Raw genomic sequence first — 23,171 nt, forward strand, 5'->3', positions numbered from 1 at the left:
TCTTTACTTCTTGTTTCATCATGAAGAGCTTTAAAAATGTATTTTAGATTTCAAACTATTTTAAATGATTCAGGTTTAAAGCTGCTGTTGGTAGGAAAGGAATGGTGTAAAAAAACTGTACTTTTTTCTGCTGGGTTTGGAGAAAAGGTCATAATACCCATTGGTACTCATCTGTAAGTGAAGTAATTTGAGATTATGTCGAAATCTCTGTGTTTTCCAATGCCTTTGTATCGAGCAATGCTAACCCAGCACCAGAGAGAACACTGGCAGAGTAGCATCATGCTAACAGAGCTACCACCGGACACGAACGCCACATTGGAAGGATTTCACCTGCTGTGGGCGGACAGGATACAGGAGAGCAAGACTGAACTAACTGGTGAAGGCCAGCTCAGTCCTGGACCCTGTGGAGGTGGTGGCTGACAGGAGAATTCTGGCCAATCGGTCATCTTTAATGGACATTTATTTTCTATATATATTCTTGTTGAAATTCTTGTACTGTACACCTTTTTGTTTGCTGCTGTAACTCCATGAATTTCCCCGTTGTGGGACGAATAAAGGAGTATCTTATCTTATTATTCCCCTCTTTCCCATTATCACAGACCAATCAGAGCTTCTCCTGACCCTCTGTCATCCTGATTGGCTGGGAAGCCACTTCTTCCTTATAGAACATGCACAACAATCTTCTGTGGGCGGGGTTATGGGAGCAGAGAGGGGAGGGGGAGGTGAGTGAGATGAAATCTGGTGGGAAGAGGTAGTGTTGACATTCGCAATCTCTCTCCAAACTGATGTGAATATCACGACTAGCAACAGCAGCTTTAAGTTCTTGTATGGCTTCAAGTGTTCAACAACATTTCATATTTGAGAGGATTTGCTCCTTCTCTTAAAGGGATATTTCAGTTTTTTAAAGTGGGGTCGTATGAGTTACAGTACACTAGTGCTCCTGCTAGCCACAATGCGTGCCGGTGAGCTCTTCCCCTTTAATGAGAAAATTCCCAGAGGACTGGCAGGCAAGCTAGGCTATTTTCTCTGCAGATGGGGCCGGCTTATTTCATTACAGTTGAGAAAATATAGTACAGGAACTCATCAACTTTTGCGAAATTAGGCGAAATAGGAGGCCCCATCTGCAGAGAATTGTATCCTAGCTTGCCGGCCGGTCCTCTGGGAATTTTCTCTTTAAAAGGGGAAGAGCTCACAGGCACTCATTGTGGCTAACAGGAGCAATAGTGTACTGTAACTCATATGACCCCACTTAAAAAAACCTGAAATATCCCTTTAAAAGGGATTTAAAAAATTGCCAAACAAAGGAAATAGAATAAAATACAACCAAACTAAGCTGTACCTCATGCAACCTCATTTAAAAAAACAGAACTATCCCTTTAAATAGAAATGAAATTGATCAACCAGGTTTCTGTGGACAATGTTGGTAAGCTTCAGCAGAAAAAAACAGCTGCTTGTTTCTGAACTTGCGACTTTAAATCTTTGTATTGTAAGTATGTTCTTATATTTAGTCAAAGCATTAGCTACGCACTTGCAGAGCTACAGGATTCAGGCAGCACAGTAACCCTACTCCACCCCGACCTAAACATAAACATGAATACATTTAAATATTTCAATAAGAGCAATAATCAGAAGAAAACTGTGTTTATTTCTCATGCATTATTTACTAACTTTGGGAATGACCACTAATGATTTGGCCCTCGGCTCCTTGGTGGGTGCTGAAGAAAATATAGCTCAAGCAAATACAAAGAAAAACTCACTTACAGTGATCACAAGAGCAAAACAACGATAAATGGAAGCAGAGGGGTAGAAAGGAAGATAAATGAACAGCTGAAATATTTTAACCCTAAAGACAAAAACAGTGCAGAAAAATCCATGTTGTGCAATCAAAAGTTTGCAGGGGAAACAATGAAGGCAGAGAGCTTCTAATTTAAGCTTTGGGATGAACCTAAATGCTTCTTTGTGCACTGTATTTTTACAAGTTATGGTGTATTAGCTTTCTGATTGAGAAATGGTGCTGGTGCAGAGACAAAGGCTGATGTAAGCTGAGCTTGAAACTATAGTTATAGGTCAGAGTGCTCTGTACAGTGATATGCGATATGTTAATGCCTTTCTCTGTCGTGTGCGCGCCATATTAAAATGATACAAGTCCGACCACACAGGTGATATTTATGCAGCACAGCCACCGCAGTCAGCCAGATTACTTTCTGTTCTTAAAGAGAGGGAGAGAATAAAAATTAAGACAGAAAGAAGGATGAGTCTTCCTCGGGAGTACGAGGAGTGGAGAGACTTCATGGTTCCTCAGACATTTCATTTCACTCCACTACATCTCCTCTGACAGAGGCAGGAATTTGGTGCGAGGTGAAAGAGAGAGCTGTGCTGTTCAGAGGAGAAGTAATAAAAGGAAAGAAGTGGAACTTTGATAAGGTCTGAATCTGAAGATTCTTTTTTATCTCTTTTTTATGTAACTCTGAAATAAGAAGAAAGAGCTCATTTATACACTATTTATACCAGCACCCTAAAATAGCACCTTCTAATTTTATTACCCTGAGAAAACTTTTGATCTTACCCTGCTTGGAATATTACTAACGCTGTATTTAACCTGCTGTAATGGTTCCTCACACAGTCCGGTAACAGACTGACCAGCGGTGATGGTGGACTGTCCTCCTGAGCAGGTTTTAATCAAAGAGAGGAGCTCTGACCAGCCAGCCAAGACAGGCCTGGATGGAGCAGCTCCCGAGTCAGTGCCCAGTGTGTTTGAGGTGTGAAGGAGGACTATGGCTGTCAGTCACCACACAGCGAAGCCCCCTGGGTACACCCTTTATCTCGTCTCCAGGGCAACCACACACTACCTAATTCCATCTGCTGACAACGGCTGACAAAACACAGACAACGCTGCAGGAAAGTCTGCAGTTTTGACACACACAGCGCAGGTGCATGCTGACTTTATGAAGGACTGGGACGTAAATTGACATTTTGAGACGCGCATAAATTCAGTGTTGGCAGCTCAGATTGTGACAGTTTTGTGGATATGGATTCCATGCACAAGTTATACATTTTTTAAGGGTGCGACTATCAATAATATATTTATCAGGGGGTTAACAGAAAGAAAATGAATTTATATTTTTGGCTATTTTTTTATCTTTGTTGTGGAAAAAGTCAAATAAACCACCTTTCCCTCTTTTTACAGCTTTAAAAATCACAAAATGAAATCAGCCTTCCTGCTAATGGTCTCCTTTGCTCCTGTAGTTCATAAAGAGGCATCACTGTTCATTTTAGTCTGTTTCATAACAGCTGAAAACTCCTCACAGGAGCTTTAAATGAAAGAATCTTCTTTTTGAATGTTTTAAAGGTGACATATCATGCAACATGGACTTTTTAATGGTTCTCTACCTGAAATATGTGTCCCTGGCATGTCTATAAACCCCCGAGAATGAAAATAATCCATTCTGCCCCTGTTTTGATTTCTACACCTTTCTGTAAATGTGTGTGAAACGAGCCGTTTCAGACTTCCGTGTTTTTATTGCGTAACAACAATATCCGGTCTGTCACGGAGTCAGAGCTCGGAGCTTGTTCAGCCCATAGACTGTATAAAATAATACTGAATCCCTCCTCCGTTTTTCATGACCTGCACAAATGTGTGCTAACAAGGAGCTTAGGAGGGAGGCATGCTAGTTGTAGGCTGTCTTAATAAACACAAAGGTCGGTTTTACTCCCCACGTCTGCAGCTTTGAAGATCTAGTGGATGATTTTTATTTGTCATGGATAAGTGCTAGCGCTAATTAGCATAGCCACATAGCTACATCTTCATAGCTGTAGCTGTAGCTGTGTACCAAGACACACGTCGACATACTGACAAATAAAACAACAAGAAACACAAAATCTGTGACCAATCCTTCAGAAAGGTCCTGCTGCCTTTCTGGCAGAGGTCAGTTTTACTCCCCACGTCTGCAGATTTGAAGATCTAGTGGATGATTTTTATTTATCATGGATAAGTGCTAGCACTAGTTAGCATAGCCACATAGCTACATGTTCATAGCTGTGTACCAAGACACACGTCGACATACTGACAAATAAAACAACAAGAAACACTAAATCTGAGACCAATCCTTCAGGAAGGTCCTGCTACAGGCGCCTCTCCGTCAGGATCAGATTCAGAGGGTTGAAGTAACGTGATCTGTGAGCAGCCGTGTATATTCAGCCAACATGTAAACATTAGATCAACGTGCTGGAGAGCCGAGGCACATCCACTTCCTGAGGGGGCGTGGTCAGAGAGAAAACAAAGTGTTCTGAGGAGGACTGAAGAAGAGGGCTTTTCAGGCATGCCAAAATCTGATTTCAAAGTGTTTTTTTGAGCATAAACTTTAAAGACATGTTTTGGGGACCTCTTAGACCAATATATATTGATGAAAAAAGCGTGATATGTCACCTTTAAGTCAGGATGACAATAAAGGGTCTTACTTTTAAACAGAAACACAAGGAAGTTAAGAAAAAACAACAATAATGCTCCCACAAAATCGGTACTATAAAGATGCACTAACTGCAACATCCTCACAACGCTTTCAGAACAATGTCTGAGCTTGTTACTGATAAAGTCATCATGTAGCCTGATTCTTCATGTCTGTGTGGTAAAACCTGTAAAACTCAATTCCCTAAGTTTCAAATGTTTTTGCTGAGAACCTCATTAAATATTAAAACTTCCGAATGTAACAACTTAAATTCAAATTAGCAGCATTTGTTTTTAATTGCTTCATATTTCAACCTATTGTGTAAAAAGCCTCCAAGGTAACCAAGGGAGCTGGAGGTAAATTGCAAGAGCACGGTTTAAAGAACCTGCGAATGTGACAATATGAAAAACGTATTCTTAGTCATTACACCACAGAGAGAGACAAATTACACAAACAAAGAGCTTAAAGTAAACTTCTTATAGAGGACAAGCACACTGAACACTATCCAGCACGTTTCCATACTTTGTCCTCCCCTAACAGACGAATACTCCAAACTACAAGCTGATATTTAAAAAATGTCTTGCCGCCTCACACATGTTGAGGCATGTTGGAACAGCAGTGTGCTGCACTCCCAGCCCTCTGTGTTATGTGACTGACATGCTCATCACAACACTAATTACCAAGCTGCATCCTTGTTGTGCTTTTCCCTCCTCTGAATGTTCGGAGGGGTTAATGAAGTGTTTAAACGCAAATTAGTGCACAAAAGCTTGTAAAACTTCAAGACGCTGCTAAAATGTGTTCCATTAAAAAGAAACTATTATCCCAATAAAGCATTCAGCCTGAGCTATTGCTGAATAGCTACATATTTACACTCTCCCTAAAATGACTGAGAGTGCCATCAAGGTCGTTTCTGTTGAACATTTAAAAAGTGCATTTCAGTCCTTTAGTATGCATCTTTGTCTTCTAGTGGAGCAAATGAAAACACTAGCGTACTGCAGTGCTCCTCTTTAGTACACACTGTCTGCCTGTACATCATCATGGATGTGAGAACCACCATAGCTACATCATCCTGTCAGCGAGACGCAGCTGATTTCAGATGAGAAGGGTCTTCAAAGGGGAACGCTTCTATGCGCCCAGCTTAACGAGAGATGAGGAGATCTCTTTGATGCAACAGTGGGGTGCATTGTGCCACTTTGATTCCATTTGGAGGGATTGTACCAGGGTAGTGGCCCCTCAGGTAAGGCCTCTTCCACCTGCTTGCTGTAACATTTGCCTGTCAGTCGCCCAGCAGGAGAGAGAGAATAGCTGCATGAGGAGAGCCGACCAGACAGGGCCCCTGTACTCCTGCAGCATACTGAACATTTCCCACAGCAGACCTCTGCCTGAAACAAAAGACTTATCTAATAACTCCACACCGGCTCCTGTAGTAGCAGGCAGTCACTTTAAGTAGCATTTGGTCAACCTCTGAACTAATATTTAAGTAGAGAGGTCTTAGTATGGCTGAATAAAACATGAAGGCAAGAGACCAGAGAACATTGTCCCAGGGGTACAGTCATATACAGTGTACTGTAAAATTAAAATGCATATTGGTTGCCAGATTTAACACCACTTCTTTTAAAAAAGGCAAGAAAGAAAGTTTGGGGTTGTGTCAGGACACACCAGAGGCCTTTTCAGAGTCTCTGGAAGACTATGAGTACAGGAGTTCAAATCAATAATCTTAGTATGTTTGGCAATTATGTCATTGATGATCAGAGTTCAAGAAATGCATCTTTATTCCAAAAGAATACACCACTGAATTGATTTCATCCATCTAAACAGCTGAAACAATTGACTAGAGGGGAGTTACTGACCCCGGGTCTTTGATATGAGGCTGATGCAATGCTACAGCCAATTCTTAAACTCCAAAGAAAAGGATCAGAGTTATTAGCCCTGCAATTCTGTGGGAATGAAAGAAGCCATCCAGGCCAACCCCCACCATTTATCACCCATGTCTGCAGCCTTTAGACTGAGTTGAGAGATTTTCTTCCAGAAGACACTCTCACAAGACGTCTGACACAACCTCTGACAGAGATGAACTCGCCTCTGAAGCAAGAAGGGCTTCAGAGAAAAACAAGCAGAATATCACAAGAATTTGTAATGATAGTTGGCATACGACTTCACACTTCGATTTCTTACAAAGCATCTATTTTGTCTTCTTCTTCTTCTTCTTCTTCTTGCTCTCCTCGTGACACACACAATTATCCAGAAACAACGCTTCAAAGTGAGACAATTCAAAAAACAAAGAGGTGTGCAGAACTTCTTAAAACCTCCCCATTGTCCAAACATTTTGAGAAAACTTGGCATCCCATGAGACTTTCTTTTGTGCCATCTACAGTCCCAGTTTAGCGCCTGTGTGGGCTGAATCGGTGCGTACACTCCCCTTCATTTACAGTCTTTTGGTTCAGAACAATCTGCCAGGAAATAAGCTATTCTTACCATGTTATACATACATGTCAAACACATACAAAGACTACATTATCACTTCATCTCTTATTATATGAGCACAGTTTGTAAAGTGGTTCCATTAGCTGGATATGGTTTGTGCTCTCTTATCATTATAGTGTATTAAAAGATAAGAGTGACTTTGAATCCTTTAGACAACATGGCTTTTACCTGCATTGAGAAAAAGATAAAAACACACATACACTAGATAATTCAACAAGAAGTATATCCAGCTGAAGAGTTTTGGTGAATTTTTTATGCTGTGGAGGAGAGACACTAACGCTTCACTTTATTCTTTTCAGTCTGAGGAGGAGGCAACAAAAGCAGCAGCTATGATGCCAGTCGACTGTTAGCATGAGAATAGAGAGCCGGCTGTGACAGTCACTTTGACTGACACAGTAACAACACTCACTTCAGAGCAGACCTCAATCAGGAGTCGAACACGTTTCCCCGCACAGTCTGAGGGGAAGCAGCTTTTTACCAATACAGCGTCTAATCCCTTTATCAAAATCTGTCCACAAGAAACAGCCGTGTCCCTCACAGAGCTGCATGAGCCTGTGCTCACCGCCACACTCAGTGTTATTACCAAACTGGTCACATAATGTACTCCCGTATTACATCTCCATAACATGAGTTCAAATTCATCAAAGCAGTCAAACCAACAGCAGTACATTATAAATGATATGATCGTGCAAGCCTGCTTTACAGTCAGCCAGACACACATACACACCACACTCAGTAGCAGAATCATGTCCAGCCCAGTGCTATCTGAAGGAGGATGGGGGATGGTTATACAAGTGTGTTTACAGGACATTTCCTGTGGCTGAGCCTTGGGAGCATCATCTGTCCTCAGACAAACAAACACTCAGAGTTCCCCAATCTAAAAGCGACTGCAAACCCCACTTAAAAAAAAAAAAATTCCGTCATGTCTTCATTTAATTAAATAAGACACTAATTATAGCTGTATTAAATTGCATAAATATCTCAGGATTATGCAGGCATGCTAGGAAAAAGTAAAGATGCTGCTTACAGACTAAATACTATAATTTCTATAACAGCAACGCCCATTTGTGTCAGCCACTCATTACTGCATGTATCCCAGGAAGAAAGCATCAGTCGGTGGCTGTTGAACAGCGTGACACACAGTCAATGTACATAATAATGGGCTGTCTCCCAGTTTACAAAAGCTTGTGCAAATTAGATGCTTACAGGGACTTATGACTCTTCTTATAAAACAACACTGTCTTGGAAAGATCTCCAAGCATCTCTACAAAGATTGAACAACTTTTAAATGTACACTTCAGGTCCAGTTGGATCAATTTGTTGAGAAGTATTTCAGTTTGGGAGAGGTAAGTGCCAAAGCAGCTACAGCAGAGTAAGAAATAGTGAGCTCTCGGGTTGTAAGAGGATATTAATCTACTTCAGAGACATAATATCATTTTGAAGACAATGTGTTACTTCTCTATTTTGATTAAAAGTTCCTTGCAAGATGTGTGACAGTCTATAGTATATAGCAGGGGTTCTCAAACTTTTTGGAGACAGGGACCCCTTACAGGTGAGGAAATTTTCCAAGGACACCCTCATAATTATAACATAGATTAAGCACATGCTTACTACCATTTGCACTCTTAGATGCCCTTGGAACTATTTGTATTGTAAAACTTATCAATCTAAATACTTCAGACCTGTTCCATAGTGATAAACAGAAACCACTTCAATTTGAATCAAGTAAATACCACTTGTATCCTTTAAAACAGAGGGACATTTCATTCATTGTGGACTCAACATGACAGCATTTATACTTTTCAAGTAATTGATCTTAAAAGCTTTCAGAAAATTAACAGTAGCAAGACTGGCATATCACTTCAAGCCACTAAATGGTATCCTAACAATGGTATATATGCTGTTTTTAATGACACAGTACAATTTTATAATTAATAGGAAATGTATTCTAATTATTTCACGGACCCCCACGCTATGGTTCGTGGACCCCCAGGACCCCACTTTGAGAACCACTGGTATGTAGTATATGCATTGTATTGCCACTCTTGTCAAAGCACAGCACAAGGATGTTCATTTTCTAACAATTTGTGCAAATATTAACTCAAGGACAAATTCCAGCACCTAAAGGCTTACCCGAGGCTAAGCAGGTCTCTAAAGACTCTTTCACTGCACCAGAACCACCTTTAGTGCGCTGTGTTGTAACAACATGTCTTTAAATAGAGATCCATATCATTCTGTGATATACTACTAAATTGCCGTTGATGGAGCCACTTAGAGCAGCTCTTAATGCTTTCTTTTCTGCATCAGCTCAGTGCAAATCAGTTTGTAGAAAATGCGCTTAGAGCGTCTGTAACATCCACCTGTGCCTGCTGAAAGGATTGTAAAGATGCCCTCTGAATGTGTAGTGGCAGCTCTTACAACACAAGCTTATTCACATGCCCACTGTACATTACCATATGAGTGTGAAATGACTAAAAGCAAAGCTAACAAGTGGTTGTTAAAAAAATATAAAGATCAAAGAGGGACACAGCAGTAGAAGCAATGTACAGTCTTAATCATCAGTCAGGTGGTTGTGATCTACACGACTGAGAGTCTGTGTGCTCTCAACCACAGCAGGGCTGAAACACACTCTGATACTCCCACATAAGGGACCAACACGTCGCTATCAAACCAGAGAACACGCATAAGAACAGGACAATTAATACAACACAGGTAGCTGTTATTTCATTTAAATGCCAAACAGTCCCAGAATATGTCTGTGGGAGCTGTTCAGTGAATCCACAGTGAGAAATAGACTCATAGTGCTCACAAAAATGGATAAGGTGTGGGGAAATGATTCCTCTGCCTCCATTGTTATTTTAAAATGAGAGTTAATGTTATGTATTAAACTTTTCCCAGCCCATTATTGATGAGTGATCATATCTGTTTGACCACCTCAGCTGAAAGCACAAAGCAGAAGTGTTACGTTCTGTTACACAATAGTAAAAGACACCAAAGACTTCATAGAGGCATGAAGACTCTTTCTGAGAGGATATGTCATTTTTTTATTCGTGCTGAATGGTTGGAAATGTTTATTCTGCTCTGGCTGGATTTCCATGCTACAATATGTCATAAAGTAACAGGTCTTCATTTACGTGTAAATGTTTATTTGAGGTGGTTTTTAAGTGGGGTTATGTATTTCAACATTTTCTTTGTCTTGGCATCATCACTTCCTGAAGTCTTGAAATCGTAGTGAGTGGTACTGATTTAACAAATTAGACAATATGATGAGCTTTGGAGCCACATCAGATCGATGATGATATTATGAGACTGGGTGGCCAAAAGACATCATGCTGATGGAACCAAGACATGCAGAGAAGCTAACTGAGTGGTAGGGCTGCAGTACTGATGTCAAATCCTGTCCTCTGACCAAAACACGCATTTAACTTACTGATAAAACGACCTCTACTGCAGCTGGTCAGCAGGGGGAGCTCTAAGCCCTTTGGCTACACAGTCAGTGAACACTTCTGGCGTCCCTTTTAATATACAGTCTATGGGCTTGATGCTGTCCTTTGAAGGGATGGGCAATGACTTTCGTATATTCGTTCACTTAGTAAAAATTGAAAAGTTGCTTTGAATATTTGCAGAAGAGGAAGAATGCTAACTGCATTAGATACCAAAAGAAGAAGAAAACATTAGCGACACTCACAACGATTTTCTGAATCTCACACAACTTAAAGAAAGAAAGAAAGGTACTTTATTAATCCCCAGGGGGGAAATTAAATTTTTTCACTCATTCTATTTTTTTGCACATGCTACACACACAGTTTTTTGGTAGATACATACAATCATGCACACACATGCAGTGAACATGCTTAGGGAGAGATGTCAGAGTGAGGATGCCGCCATCAACAAGCGCACCCCAAGCAGTTAGGGGTTCAGTGCCTCGCTCAAGGGCACCTCGGCAGTGCCCAGACAAGTGAACCAGCACCTCTCCAGCCACCAGTCCACTTGCCAAACTTCGTCCATACTGGGACTCGAACCGCGACCCTTCGGTTCCCAAGACAAGTCCCTATGGACTGAGCTACTGCCGCCCCACAACATGTATTTCCAGAGACTGAGCGTGGCTGTAAAATGGGGGTTATTCAAATAATCGTTGAATAGATGCCAATGATTATTGAATAGCAATTTGGCTTGAAATGCCCATCCCTAGTCCTTTGTTTACAGTTTTTGTGCTACACTAAGCTAACCAGTCAGTGGTTGTCGCCTCATGAGAGTCGTGCCAACCTTACTCCACAACTCATGGCAAAAAAAAAAAAAGAAGCACAGATGACAAGAGCTTCAAAATATTGGCTTTCAATTCAACATTGAACCCTTGTGACTTCTGTTTGTCTCAACAAAATACATTAGCATGATAATTCATTCCTCAGCTGCGAATCAGGACGCAGAGGTCAACAAATGAAGCACAAGAGTAAAGCTGACATTTAAAGCACCCCTTGTTGTGCACCCTCCTCCCTCACCATTTGATGGTTTAAATACACAACAGTGGACTCCATCAGGGCTGGCTACCTGCCCAAGTGCTTTGTGTACAAAGTTTGGTACCACATCTGAAATGTATCACTGTTTGCCTCTTATCTGTGGTTTCCCCCCCCACTCTGCCCACAAAGAGCTAATTAGTGCTTTTAGTGTATTCAATTACAGCAGCCAGGCAGAGGGATTAATAAAAAAGGCAGCGGTTGTTATTTACACCAGGTGTGAACAGTCAGTGCCAGCTACTGATAGTGAAGCAAAGTTATCACCAGCATCTGCAGATCGATGGTACTCACACCTACAACAAAGCGTATCCACACCAGGATATAAAGAAGTTCAACTTGTGGTTAACTTTACAAAGCTTAGACCACAATCCTCATCATGAGTATTGAATTACACATTTAAGGAGATGACTGTGACTGCTGTGTTTCTTTGGCATTACCATGTTTACATAAAGAAGAATTGATGAATCATGTATTTGAAGATCAAGAAAAAAACAGCCTTTAATCTCCAAAGCCAAGTTTGATGCTACTTTTCCTTTTCTTTACATGTAACTGACCAGCAATGCACAATTCTGTGATCCATTTTAGTGTGATTGATTTATTATGCTCACTCCATGTGTGTTTTAAAACAGGCACACATATAGGATGCTTCTAAATGTTGTAATGTGTGTTCAAGCATTTTACAGGTACTGTCAATCATGGAAAAAAACAGCACATGTGATGACAGATGAATTATGGTACAATATTAAATCCTGAAACACTAGATGATAACTATTAAAAAAAGGGTCCATTAGAGGTCTTCCTGTAATGTCACCACTGATGGTGGGTCATAAAGGGTCATAAACCTCTGTGGCATCAGGAGTTTAAGACCATCAATAATTTACTTCCGTCTCTTCTCTTCCTGCTCTCTCACTCCCCCTCAACTGAAACTGAGCTCCCAGCTAAAGGCGGTTTACTTCTTTATGACAAAGAAAGGACAAATACAACCTGCCCATAGCTGTTTAGGTGTGGGGAGTTTTTGGGCTTCTGCACCAAGACAGTTTACTCCTTGAGGCTGATCACTTGGTGCGTTACATTCCTGTATTTTACCTTTTTTGTCAAGAGACTTCAGACCTAAGACATGAATTCAAAGAGGACCTTAGATTTGCAGTTTCCCTGCATCCATGAACTTATCAAAGCCAATCAAAGACTCAGCTGCTCCTTTCTTATATGTGTTTGGAAAACTGGGCGTAAAGGTCTTATTTGATATTAAACTGCATGAACCTTTGGCATCTCACCACTGAGTGTCCTAACTGCTATGAATAAACCATTCAGCAAGGTATTCATGTCCACCTGTGGTGCCCTGCCCACTGACAAAACTATTTTCCTGCAGAAAAGCTATGAAATAGGTTTGACCTTCAGCTGCCCTCTGGAGTGCTCCTCACTGTCTCTGATACCGACAGACACATGAAAGAAAACAGGGGGAAAAAAGCTCAGATACTATTACAATCTATTCCTACATTGACTGTGAACTGAAGTTACTGCTAACTCTTCTTTGGGTGTACCTTTGCATCCATTCATCGAGGAGAAGTTCTTTTTCTCATTTAAACTCTGTGAGGTGTCAGTGGCTGTGGTCGGTAAAAACTCACAGCTCACTATATAATTGGCCTGGACAGAAATTGGCCTATTGTAGCTTATTCTCACCCATGGTACCCATATGCCTCATTATTTCTAGCATTACATTGAAGACAATGTGGACAGCCACAAACATAACAATGTGCAGCACATCAAACTGAAGAATTGTGTGTATGTGTGTGTGTAAAAGTTTGATATTGCATCTTAGACCCTTGGTGATAACTCCACTAGTCTTCCAGCTTCAATGAATGATTCCCTGCCATGTCCAAAACAAAAGCCAAAACCCGTGTACAGGACATGCAGTGAAAGGAGATGAAGAAGAAGAGCATGAAGAGTGATGCTTCCTCACAGTAAAAGGTTGACAGAATCATGCTAGACTGAATGATGAAAGAAGTGATGGGCTGCACGTCCCATTCCAGCTAGGCCAGCTATTTTCCATATTTATTAGGCCTATATTTCTAATCTCCCTCCATTTCACAGACACACTTCTGAGGGTAACAGACCTAAACTCTCATCCCTACAGGGATACAGCAGAGCAGGAAGTGAAACTTTAATCAGCATGGAGGAATTTGGGACTGAACTCAGGATTTGAGAGGACAGTGACCCGTGTCAAAGAGCTGGGACAGTCCCACAGCTCTCATTCATACGGTTATTAAAAATAGCCTGTGTTTTGACTCAATTATGAGAGGTGACGTTATAGGGCTGCGTAAAAGCATCTCCCATGAATGAACTGAAGTTTACGTTGTTGCAGCTATTACGCACTAATGTCCTCAATGCAGTGGCGGAGCCAGGGGGTGGCCAGGGGTGGCCATGGCCACCTCTGAAAACTGATTGGCCACCCGTGTGGCCACCCTGAAATTCTTAAACATGATTGGCTATTTGCCATGTCAGAGGTATTACTTATATTGAAATCAGCTATTGTGTTGTTGTGTTTCAACAAGCTGCAGAGAAACTAGTTTCTTTGCATTTGAATATTATTTTTGTTGATGCTTTGACTTTGGACAATCATCCTAATTTTGAGTCCTTAAAGAGTTCAGTTCAGCAGATCTAAAATTAATTTTAATTTAATTTAAAATTATTTTATAAAAGAAGTTAAAGTAGATGTGATTATTGGAAGTAACCCTCTTAGGTTTGGGGTAAGCTCTTAAGTTTGTTTTCCACGCCTGGCCACCCCTTCAACAGTCAGTGCCCCAGTTTGGCCACCCAAGTCAAAACTGTCTGGCTCCGCCACTGCCTCAATGTGCCAGCATGTGGCCCTATGATTGGGCATTATTCAGACTGAAGCTTTAATATCACAACAACTTTAAACAGCTTTAAAACAGAGTATGCATGCAGCGCGGACACAAAGGCAAACAACAGGAGTTACAACAACCTCAGAATAATTAATTCAGTCTGCTTTTTGTGTTTAGAGCTGCAGTAAACGCTCCCCAATGGGAGACCATGGGGTTCTTCAGACTTCAGAAGAGGGGCAGGACCATTCACACACTCACACAGTGGACTGAAATAAACTGTAATGAAGGCATCCTCTAATTACTAGTCGCATGTGGCTTTCAGGTAGTTACACTTATTGTTATGGCTTATTTCTGGAGCTGTGTACAAGCGCGCATTTGGCTACTCACTCCGGAGCGCAGTGATGAGCATGTTCCCATCCTTGATGAGGTCTTTGATGAATTTATTTGTCCGCTCCAGCTCGATTTCATGACATATGAGCCGCTCTCTGAAGTCCGGGCTGTCCAGGAACGAGTCACTGAACTCCAAAGTGGGGAGTCCCATTGCGCCTCAACGACAAGAAGAGACCTCTCAAACTCTCAGACTGTTTCTCTCTGCATACAAGAGAAGAGACTTTTCATCCCGGAGTCTCGATGTGATACAGCCGTCTCCAAGTTCCTCCAAAAAACTTTTCCTGCTCTGTTCAGTTCCTCACTTCCGCTTTGATTTTCTTCACTTTTTTTTCTGCTACCTATCGTAAAAACAGTGGTCGTGAGACTCCTGCTGGCAACTTCTGGAGGGTTTATAGGCCTGCTGGAGTCTGTGGACCAGTACTGTTTTTCTCCTACTGAAACATTCAGGTACTAAATATTATCACACATTCAGCTCACTATGTTTAATAACATTAAAGCACGTATAAAATAACACATTTCACCAATAACAATTTATTTATTTTTAATTGTTTTTTTAATTGTTTTTTTAATTTAATTTAATTACATTTTTGCATTTGTCTATTTACTTAACGATTTATTTACTTTATACATATTGATTTGTATACGCTTCTCTATATCATTTAACTTCTAATATAATATGTACCACTATTGTTGTTGTTGTTGTTGTTGTTGTATGTCACTGTCTGTGTGCTGTCCTGGTTTTGTGTTGATTGTATTTAACAAAATGTCTATAAACATATATGTGAAAAAATAAATAAATAACACATTTCTAATAATTAGCATGGTGGAAGAGTCTGAATTGGAGAGTGGAAACCTATTTCTAGTGTTCCACGTCATTACGAGTTCATAAGTTAGAGCAGGGGTTCCCAATATAGGGGTCGGGACCCCCTGGGGGGTCGCGAGACACAAATGGGGGGTCGTGAGACGTCTTCCAGATTTTTTTTTTTTGTTTAAAGTTATCTAAAAATTGTACATTTTACCCATTATATTAAAAATATCGATAAAAATAGTAGCTCAACTTGAAATGAAACCTTATTTATCAGACCTTGTACAGCCTCACAGTACTTCCAGAGCACTTAGGTCGTCAAACCAGCTGCTCCTGGCAGGACCTCGGTCCAGACTCTCTACTCGTGGGGACAGAGCCTTCTCAGTGGCGGCCCCAAAGCTGTGGAACAGCCTACCTTTCCAGGTTAGAGCTGCACAGTCTGTGCAGTACTAAATATTATCACACATTCAGCTCGCTATGTTTAATAACATTGAAACAATTATAAAATAACACATTTCTAATAATTAACATGGTGGAAGAGTCTGAATTGGAGAGTGGAAACCTATTTCTAGTGTTCCACGTCATTACGAGTTCATAAGTTAGAGCAGGGGTTCCCAAAGTGTGGGTCGGGACCCCCCTGGGGGGTCTTCCAGAAAGTTTTTTATTTTTCTAAAGTTGTCTAAAAGTAGTACATTTTACCCATTATAATAAAAAATATCAAAAAAAGAAGTAGCTAAACTTGAAATAAAACCTTGAAAATAGAAAATGTAATGAGTTTTCTGCCTTTCTTTTCACCAGATGACTCCCAAGTTTAGGGTTAGTGAACAGTTAATTAACAAAAGCATCAGTAGCAGTAGGTTAATTCATAAAAACACAGCCACATGCTCATATAGGTAGGCAACGTTTCTGCAGACCAGCTAAATGAAGCCACATTAAATCACTTTGAGGGACAGTGGGAGTCACAAGTCTTTGGCACCTATACTTTGGGGGGCGCAGGCTGAAAAGTTTGGGAACCCCTGAGTTAGAGAAAGGCTTGTTCAAGTGCTTTTGGGTGTCTTGGCAGAATTTGACACCCAGTCACTTTATTCTGCAAGGTTATTAACCAAAAGCACTAAAATAGATTAAAAAGTTAGAGTTTTAAATTAAATTTTTGTGCAAATAATATAAAGAAGAAAATAAAATAGAATATAGTCAATTCAAACACATATTAATCTTTTAAAAATTGTGGACACAATGCCCAAAGCAAAATGATGTTGCAGGTAAGCTCCAAGGCAAGCATCTAATACATTTAGCACCATTATGCTGTGTCCTGAAAATAATAATGATCCTTTCCAAAACTATTCTCGACCTGCAGCACGATTATTCCTGGTATATTACAAATACCAACCCAGCCATGAAAACAAAGTAGCAGGTGAATCCTGTAATAGGCTTTTGCACAAAATTAACTCTGTTAATCATTACTCTGTGCTCTACACCACATTATGCTTTCTTATTTAATTCCTTATCTTATTACTACACCTTTTGAACTGTGACTCAGCCACATCTTAGATTTTTGGTTCAACTATATACCAGCAGGCTTACTTTTTAGAGTCATGAACTGTGTACTGTGCAGAAATTATGGGTGACAATGCTTCATAGAGGAATTAGTGAGGGTTTGAGGAGAGGGATCTGAATTAATACCTTGGTAAATGGAAGTAATTAAACAAGAGCATAATTAGAGTCGGGGGGATTTGTCACTTTCTCTTCAAGCAACAGGGACGGATGATGATAATGATGTCACACTCCAAATGAGTATTTTGGTAGGCATGAAGCCGAGGCTCTGTCACCAGTGGCACTAAGTCTTTTGGATGACTCTTTCTACTTCTGGTACTTTGCAGCATCAGGGGGCCCGGAAGAGGCTTTATCTTTGTGCAGAGTGTAAAAACAACCTCCGTGGAGAGGCAAATGTTGCAGCACTGGCGAGAAACAACACACATGAATGAAAATGCATTAATTATTTAATGCTCTCGCTATCAAGAGCAGACCATACGCTCTGTGGGAGGGGAGAGGTGTTCGTTCAGTGTCATTTGGAAGGTTGCCTTGCAGTCTTCTTCCTTGATAACAAACTAGCAACCTTTCCTAATAAGATACCTGCTTTGACTCTGCTGCAGAGAGATAACGCATCACAGACAGATAACCTTCCTGAGCAGTGTCTAGTGGCTGCAGCTTAGTTGCTGGTGTTTTTAAAAAAAGTCATATTCCAATTACGGCCAGTAGTCTTTGTCAAACTGCATTTCCAATACACAAAACTGAGATATACAGTAGATTCTTATGTACTCATGAACTATGTGAAAGTCACGCTGTCATCCAATCAGATACAAATATGTCAGCAGTGTAGCAGTGGTATTTCATCAGGGCTTTGACAAGCATGTCCTCCTTCACCTGAACATTATGAACCTGTCACAACAAGAGGAGCTAGAAGGTTGCTTTCTGTGTGTCCGATATCTGCATGAAACAGGTGCACAGCTGCAAACATCTGATGTCAAATGTAGGAAACAATTTTATAAATGGAACCAGGGGCGATTCTAGGATCGGATGTTTAGAGGTGCTGAACCGGGCAAGATACATTTCACTGTTTTGTACATTTTTAATGCAATTTCATTCCCACATTTGTGAAAGAAAAGTCTAACAATTTTTGGGAAAGTCTGTGACTAAACCATCAAATCTGACAAAGGTTATTTAAATGCTGAGCCACAGCAAAAGAGGAATGAATTGGAATTATGAAAGAAACATATGGTAGACCTAATTTCTGGGGAAAGACAACTCATGTTGACACAGCAGGTCCTCAACATACACATAAACAGTATGTTTCTGGAGTAAACTAGCCCCCTACAGTGAGAACCAAAAATACCAAAAATTGACATTGGAGTTATTGTTTGGACTTTCATTTGAAATGCAATGCACAACATGTAAAACATGGTGGAGCTGCTGTCTTTTTGTTGTTAAAATATTAAGTTTCAACCAAGTACTGTATGGTTTTGAAACCTTTCTAGCTTGTTATTAAAAAGGACATAAAGTAAAACAATTTTTTTAAATCTCTCAAATTTTAGGGGTGCTGGGATTCAATTTAGAGGTGCTTCAGCACCCCCAAAAATGGGCTAGAAACGCCTATGAATGGAACATTTCCTGAGATGTGAGACAGGGCCGTTAATCTACAGACATGATGACTTTTAATAAAAGTTTCTCATTGAACCCAGACATGAAAACACAGATCTGAAAAGCACAATTTATTATGATACAGTCATTAAAGGTCATATGGCTATGTTTGCATGTTGTATCTCTACTTCCTGATGATGTCACCCTGTATGCCTTCTGTTGCTTATTGTTTTACCCCTGATTACAGCATCTGTTTATAGACAGTCATCTTCTAACTTCATGGCTGATTCTGTGTCACACATTCCCAAAATGCTCCAGGAGTGAGCTCCAGACTAACGACGACTGGCCTCTGGTTGCACCTGAGGTATCAGCAACAGCAGCTGCAACTGTTTCCTTGCAAACATGCATTTATGATGATGAAATCTCAAGGCTGCAAATGAAACCTAATGTGAAACCCTGAGTGATTCATTGGGAGGTGTAACACTTATTGTGGTCACCAACACTAAAATCGCATTAAAATTGCATGTGACAAAGCTTTGCCAGGGAGCCCGGTTAGCCTGGGGGAATGTGATTATTGCAGCCGTAATAATGCCCTTGGATGTCTCATCCATTCGGTGGAATATGACCATGGGAACAGCCATGCTTCAGTGATGAGGTAATTCTCTGAAAATAAAGTTAATATGATGTGCATTCCTGCTGTCTGCTGCTTCTGGAAGGATCATGCAGAAAAGTAGTCTAAAATATTGCCTTGACGACGCACCAGTAGAGACTTGTGGACGAGTGCTTAACTGTATGAAGCACGTCTAATTGCAATCTAAAATAGCTGCCTGTAGAGTCTTTGAGGGAAATTTGGTTTAATTAAGATGATACTCAGTAGAGAGCTGTGTCCCTGCACTCCTCTTTCATAAAGGCATTCACACATTCTTATTATGCATGCAAACATGAGTCCACTTTGCTGGAGTGCACATGCTTTTCTGTGTGACCGCACCTATGGAGACCAACCAACGGACCACACAAGCTTTTGCACGCAGAAGTGAGACATCCTTCACACATTGCACATGTGGGGTGAAGAAATTAGATATGAGACACACATCTTCCCACGTCCTCAGTCTCGTTCTCACTGCATTAAACAGAACCACTTCGGCCTTGCCTGACAGAGAATCAGCAGCTGAACTGGAAAAGAAGGCTTGGTTTTCACAAAAGATATCAATAATCCATGCAGAAAAAGCATCGATTAGCTCTCCAGTGACTTATACGCAAGTAGGGCAACTCCTGATTAGATTCCCTCTGATATCACTGCATCACACAGTGGGGCAGCCGGTTGCACACAAGGAGATGTCTGGTCTAATCGTGGTGAGAGAGGAGGGGGGAGAGGGGGGTGTTGGTTCCTAACATGCCCCCGTCAAATCCGGCCCCCCTCTGCCATCATTCTGCTGCAGCAGCCCTCTGGGGTGCAGTTTGTTACATCGACGCAGTGAGCAGAGAAATGTGATACATTAGTGTAACTGTTGCTTCAAGTTAATTGCTGTGTGCTTCCTGCAGTGCTGAACTGGGTTATTGGGTGAAAGATGACGACTGATTGATGGACGAAGACAAAAAAAACATTTCTGTTCGATGCACAGAGCTCAATTCTCCGTCTGAAAGAGCAGAGAGGATAGAGCTTAAAGGTGACATATCATGCAAAATCAACTTTATAATGAGATATGTGTTCCTGGCATGTCTACAAACCCCACAAAAATGAAAAGAATCCATTCTGCCCCTGTTTTGATTTCTCCACCTTTCTGTAAATGTGTGCTGAAATGAGCCGTTTCAGTTTTCAGTGTTTTTCATACGTCACAACGCCATCTGGTCTGTAACAGGAAGTCAGAGCTCGGAGCTTGTTCAGCCCATAGACTGTGTAAAATACAACTCAACTCCTCCTCCATTTTTCATTCCCTGCACACGTGTGCTAACAAGGAGCTTAGGAGGGAGGCATGCTAGTTGTAGGCTGTCTTAATAAACACAAAGGTCGGTTTTACTCCCCACGTCTGCAGATTTGAAGATCTAGTGGATGATTTTTATTTTTCATGGAAAAGTGCTAGCGCTAGTTAGCATAGCAACATGTTAAGAGCTGTGTACCAAGACACACGTTGACATACTGACAAATAAAACAACAAGAAACACAAAATCTGTGACCAATGGTTCAGAAAGGTCCTGCTGCAGGCGCCTCTCCGTCAGGACCAGATTCTGGATCAGATTCAGAGGGTTGAAGTAACGCGGGTCTGTGAGCAGCCGTGTATATTCAGCCAACATGTAAACATTAGATCAACGTGCTGGAGAGCCAAGGCCACATCCACTTCCTGAGGGGGCGTGGTCAGAGAGCTCATTCTCATTTAAAGGCACAGACACAGAAAACAGCCTGTTCTGAGCAGGGCTGAAAAAGAGGGGTTTACAGGCATGCCAAAATCTGACTTCAAAGTGTTTTTTTGAGCAATAAACTTTAAAAGACATGTTGTGGGGACCTCTTAGACCAATATATTTTGAGGAAAAAGAGCATAATATGTCACCTTTAAGATGTCACATTTGGCATGTGTATTACCAGCCAGGATGAGCCAAACACAAAACCACAGCAGAGGAAGACATTTCATATAGCATGCTGTGTGAGCCGTGTCTGCACAGAGCTGGGCAGCATCAGATATAAGTGATTTTACTGCTGTGTTAATTACGCAACAGGGACAAATAGATGAATCATAAAAAAAGACAGGATTAGATAACCAGACTTCTTGTGATCGCAATTACCACTCAATAATAAGAGCTGCTTTCCCCCAATTAACAATTGACACTGCCATGCATACTCTTCATTTAAAACAGGTATTACGGTAATTGCACAATTTCCGGGTGGCACTCAGCTTAGTTCCAGAGGAGAGCTTTTGAAAACGAGACCTGTCAATGTTTTCCCAGCTAATGATTAATGACCCTAATTTCGCAGGTTTTTTTAATCCAATCATGCTCTGACATTTCCTATCTGATGAGTCCTTCCTCACTCTTTTCCGTTGTTTACCTCCTGACAGAGCAATCTGCCCGAGTGGCAAGTGGCAGGCACTCATTTATGACTCCCGTGTCCAGATGACGTTTGAGCAGTTATGCACGATTACCTCCTCCTTACACAAAGAAGCACCTCTGAAGCATGCCGGTGTCCACAGGGATTCCATTTATTGCTTTTCATTGCACAGTGGAAATTGGGATGGTGAGCTTTTTTAGCTTGAAAATGCCATGGCTGCATATGAGTTGAGTCTGGTGTCAGGTAAAGGACACATCCAGTGGAATATGCAAGAGGTGGAGAGTATAAATGCACATGAAAGCCTCTGCTGTGTCTTTACTTTTGTCTTTTACAAATCTTCTCAGCACTCAAAGGAAAGGTTTCAGGGTAAAGCGGCTTTAGTTTTAGCCTCGTTGTCCTTCATAAGGTGATACCTGTCCAGGCAGACCCAAGGCACAAATTTAAGTCTGAATGATAAATTACACAAGCTCTTCCACCAGCTTTGTCAGCAAACACTTTGTGCACATTGCTGCGACTTTAACTTTCATTTGAAGAGAGAGAAATTTATTTAAAAAAAACACCCCAGACCTTTCAACCCGAGTGCAACCTGTCGAGCCACATAAACAACTCTTTGGCACCTTCAACTGTTGGCCCCACATTGTGTTGTTGTCGTGGTACATCACCAGTGATTGCACCGAACATTACCACCTGATACTGTGAGGCAGAGAATGGTGCTTAAGAGATTTTTAGAGCAACAAAAAAAGAGAGAAGCCTTTGTTCTTATTTTTAAAACCTGATGTAGGATGCAGGTTGCCACTTCAAGTGCTGGCAGCAGCTACTTCTGATTTTCTCTAAATCCTAGAAAAGACTTTGATTCAATTTTAGCTCAAAGTAGAGTGTTTCATCCAGTATGTTGTTGTAAAACAATGATTCCCTTTTCTTCATGGAACAGAAATCTCATTGTTCCTCCCAGCCTATTCGACCATGCAAAATACAGTTCTGCCTGGAAGAAATAGAAAAGCCAAAATGACATTTTGTGTCCTAAATATGCTTCAAAAATGGAACTTCTCATTCTTCTTAGCCTAAAATGTTATCTTTATTTTCCTGATTGGCTCATTTTCACCTCTTCCCTCCAAAGAAATCGTGTTTGATGTTCCTGTAAGAGTGGTTTTAGTTGCAGTTGAACTCTAAAAACGTGCTGGTTCATTAGTTTTGAAAACGACAGTTACAAAGAACTATGGTTAAAAGCCAGTCAGTTGCAATAACTGGTGCAATTTATTGGACGATTCATTTTAACCATCTGGGAGATAATAGCACAGGATTCAGGAGTTATCCTGGTCCCAACAGAAAACAACAGATTGCATATAAAACTGGATCATTCTCTCTTACAGCTTATTCCATCTGGACACCATGCTTTGGACCAGACATCTTTTGGAGTGCCATTTTGGTTAGAAATGATGCCACAGCTTTTCTTTTATTCTCATCAAACACAGAGCTTTACAGAACTATTTGTGAAAACAAAGATTTGGCATAGTT

At 40.9% G+C, this 23,171-nt stretch overlaps 1 protein-coding gene across 4 annotated transcripts in view; it reads right to left on the reverse strand.

Moving 5' to 3' along the window:
* Nucleotides 1-15,012, reverse strand: part of LOC117824922 (rho GTPase-activating protein 42) — a 72,209-nt gene extending 57,197 nt beyond the window's left edge. For 2 of the 4 annotated variants that reach the window (XM_034700429.1, XM_034700428.1), the window contains exon 1: nt 14,674-15,010. In XM_034700429.1, the coding sequence (XP_034556320.1) occupies nt 14,674-14,827 (154 nt within the window). In that variant the 5' untranslated portion in view covers nt 14,828-15,010. Of the gene's footprint in view, nt 1-14,673 lie in introns of all 4 variants that reach the window. The other 2 variants (XM_034700427.1, XM_034700426.1) reach the window with 2 other exon arrangements.
* Nucleotides 15,013-23,171: the final 8,159 nt, after the last annotated feature.

This window comes from Notolabrus celidotus, chromosome 14 (genome assembly GCF_009762535.1).
Source record: "Notolabrus celidotus isolate fNotCel1 chromosome 14, fNotCel1.pri, whole genome shotgun sequence".
NCBI classification, from domain to species: domain Eukaryota; kingdom Metazoa; phylum Chordata; class Actinopteri; order Labriformes; family Labridae; genus Notolabrus; species Notolabrus celidotus.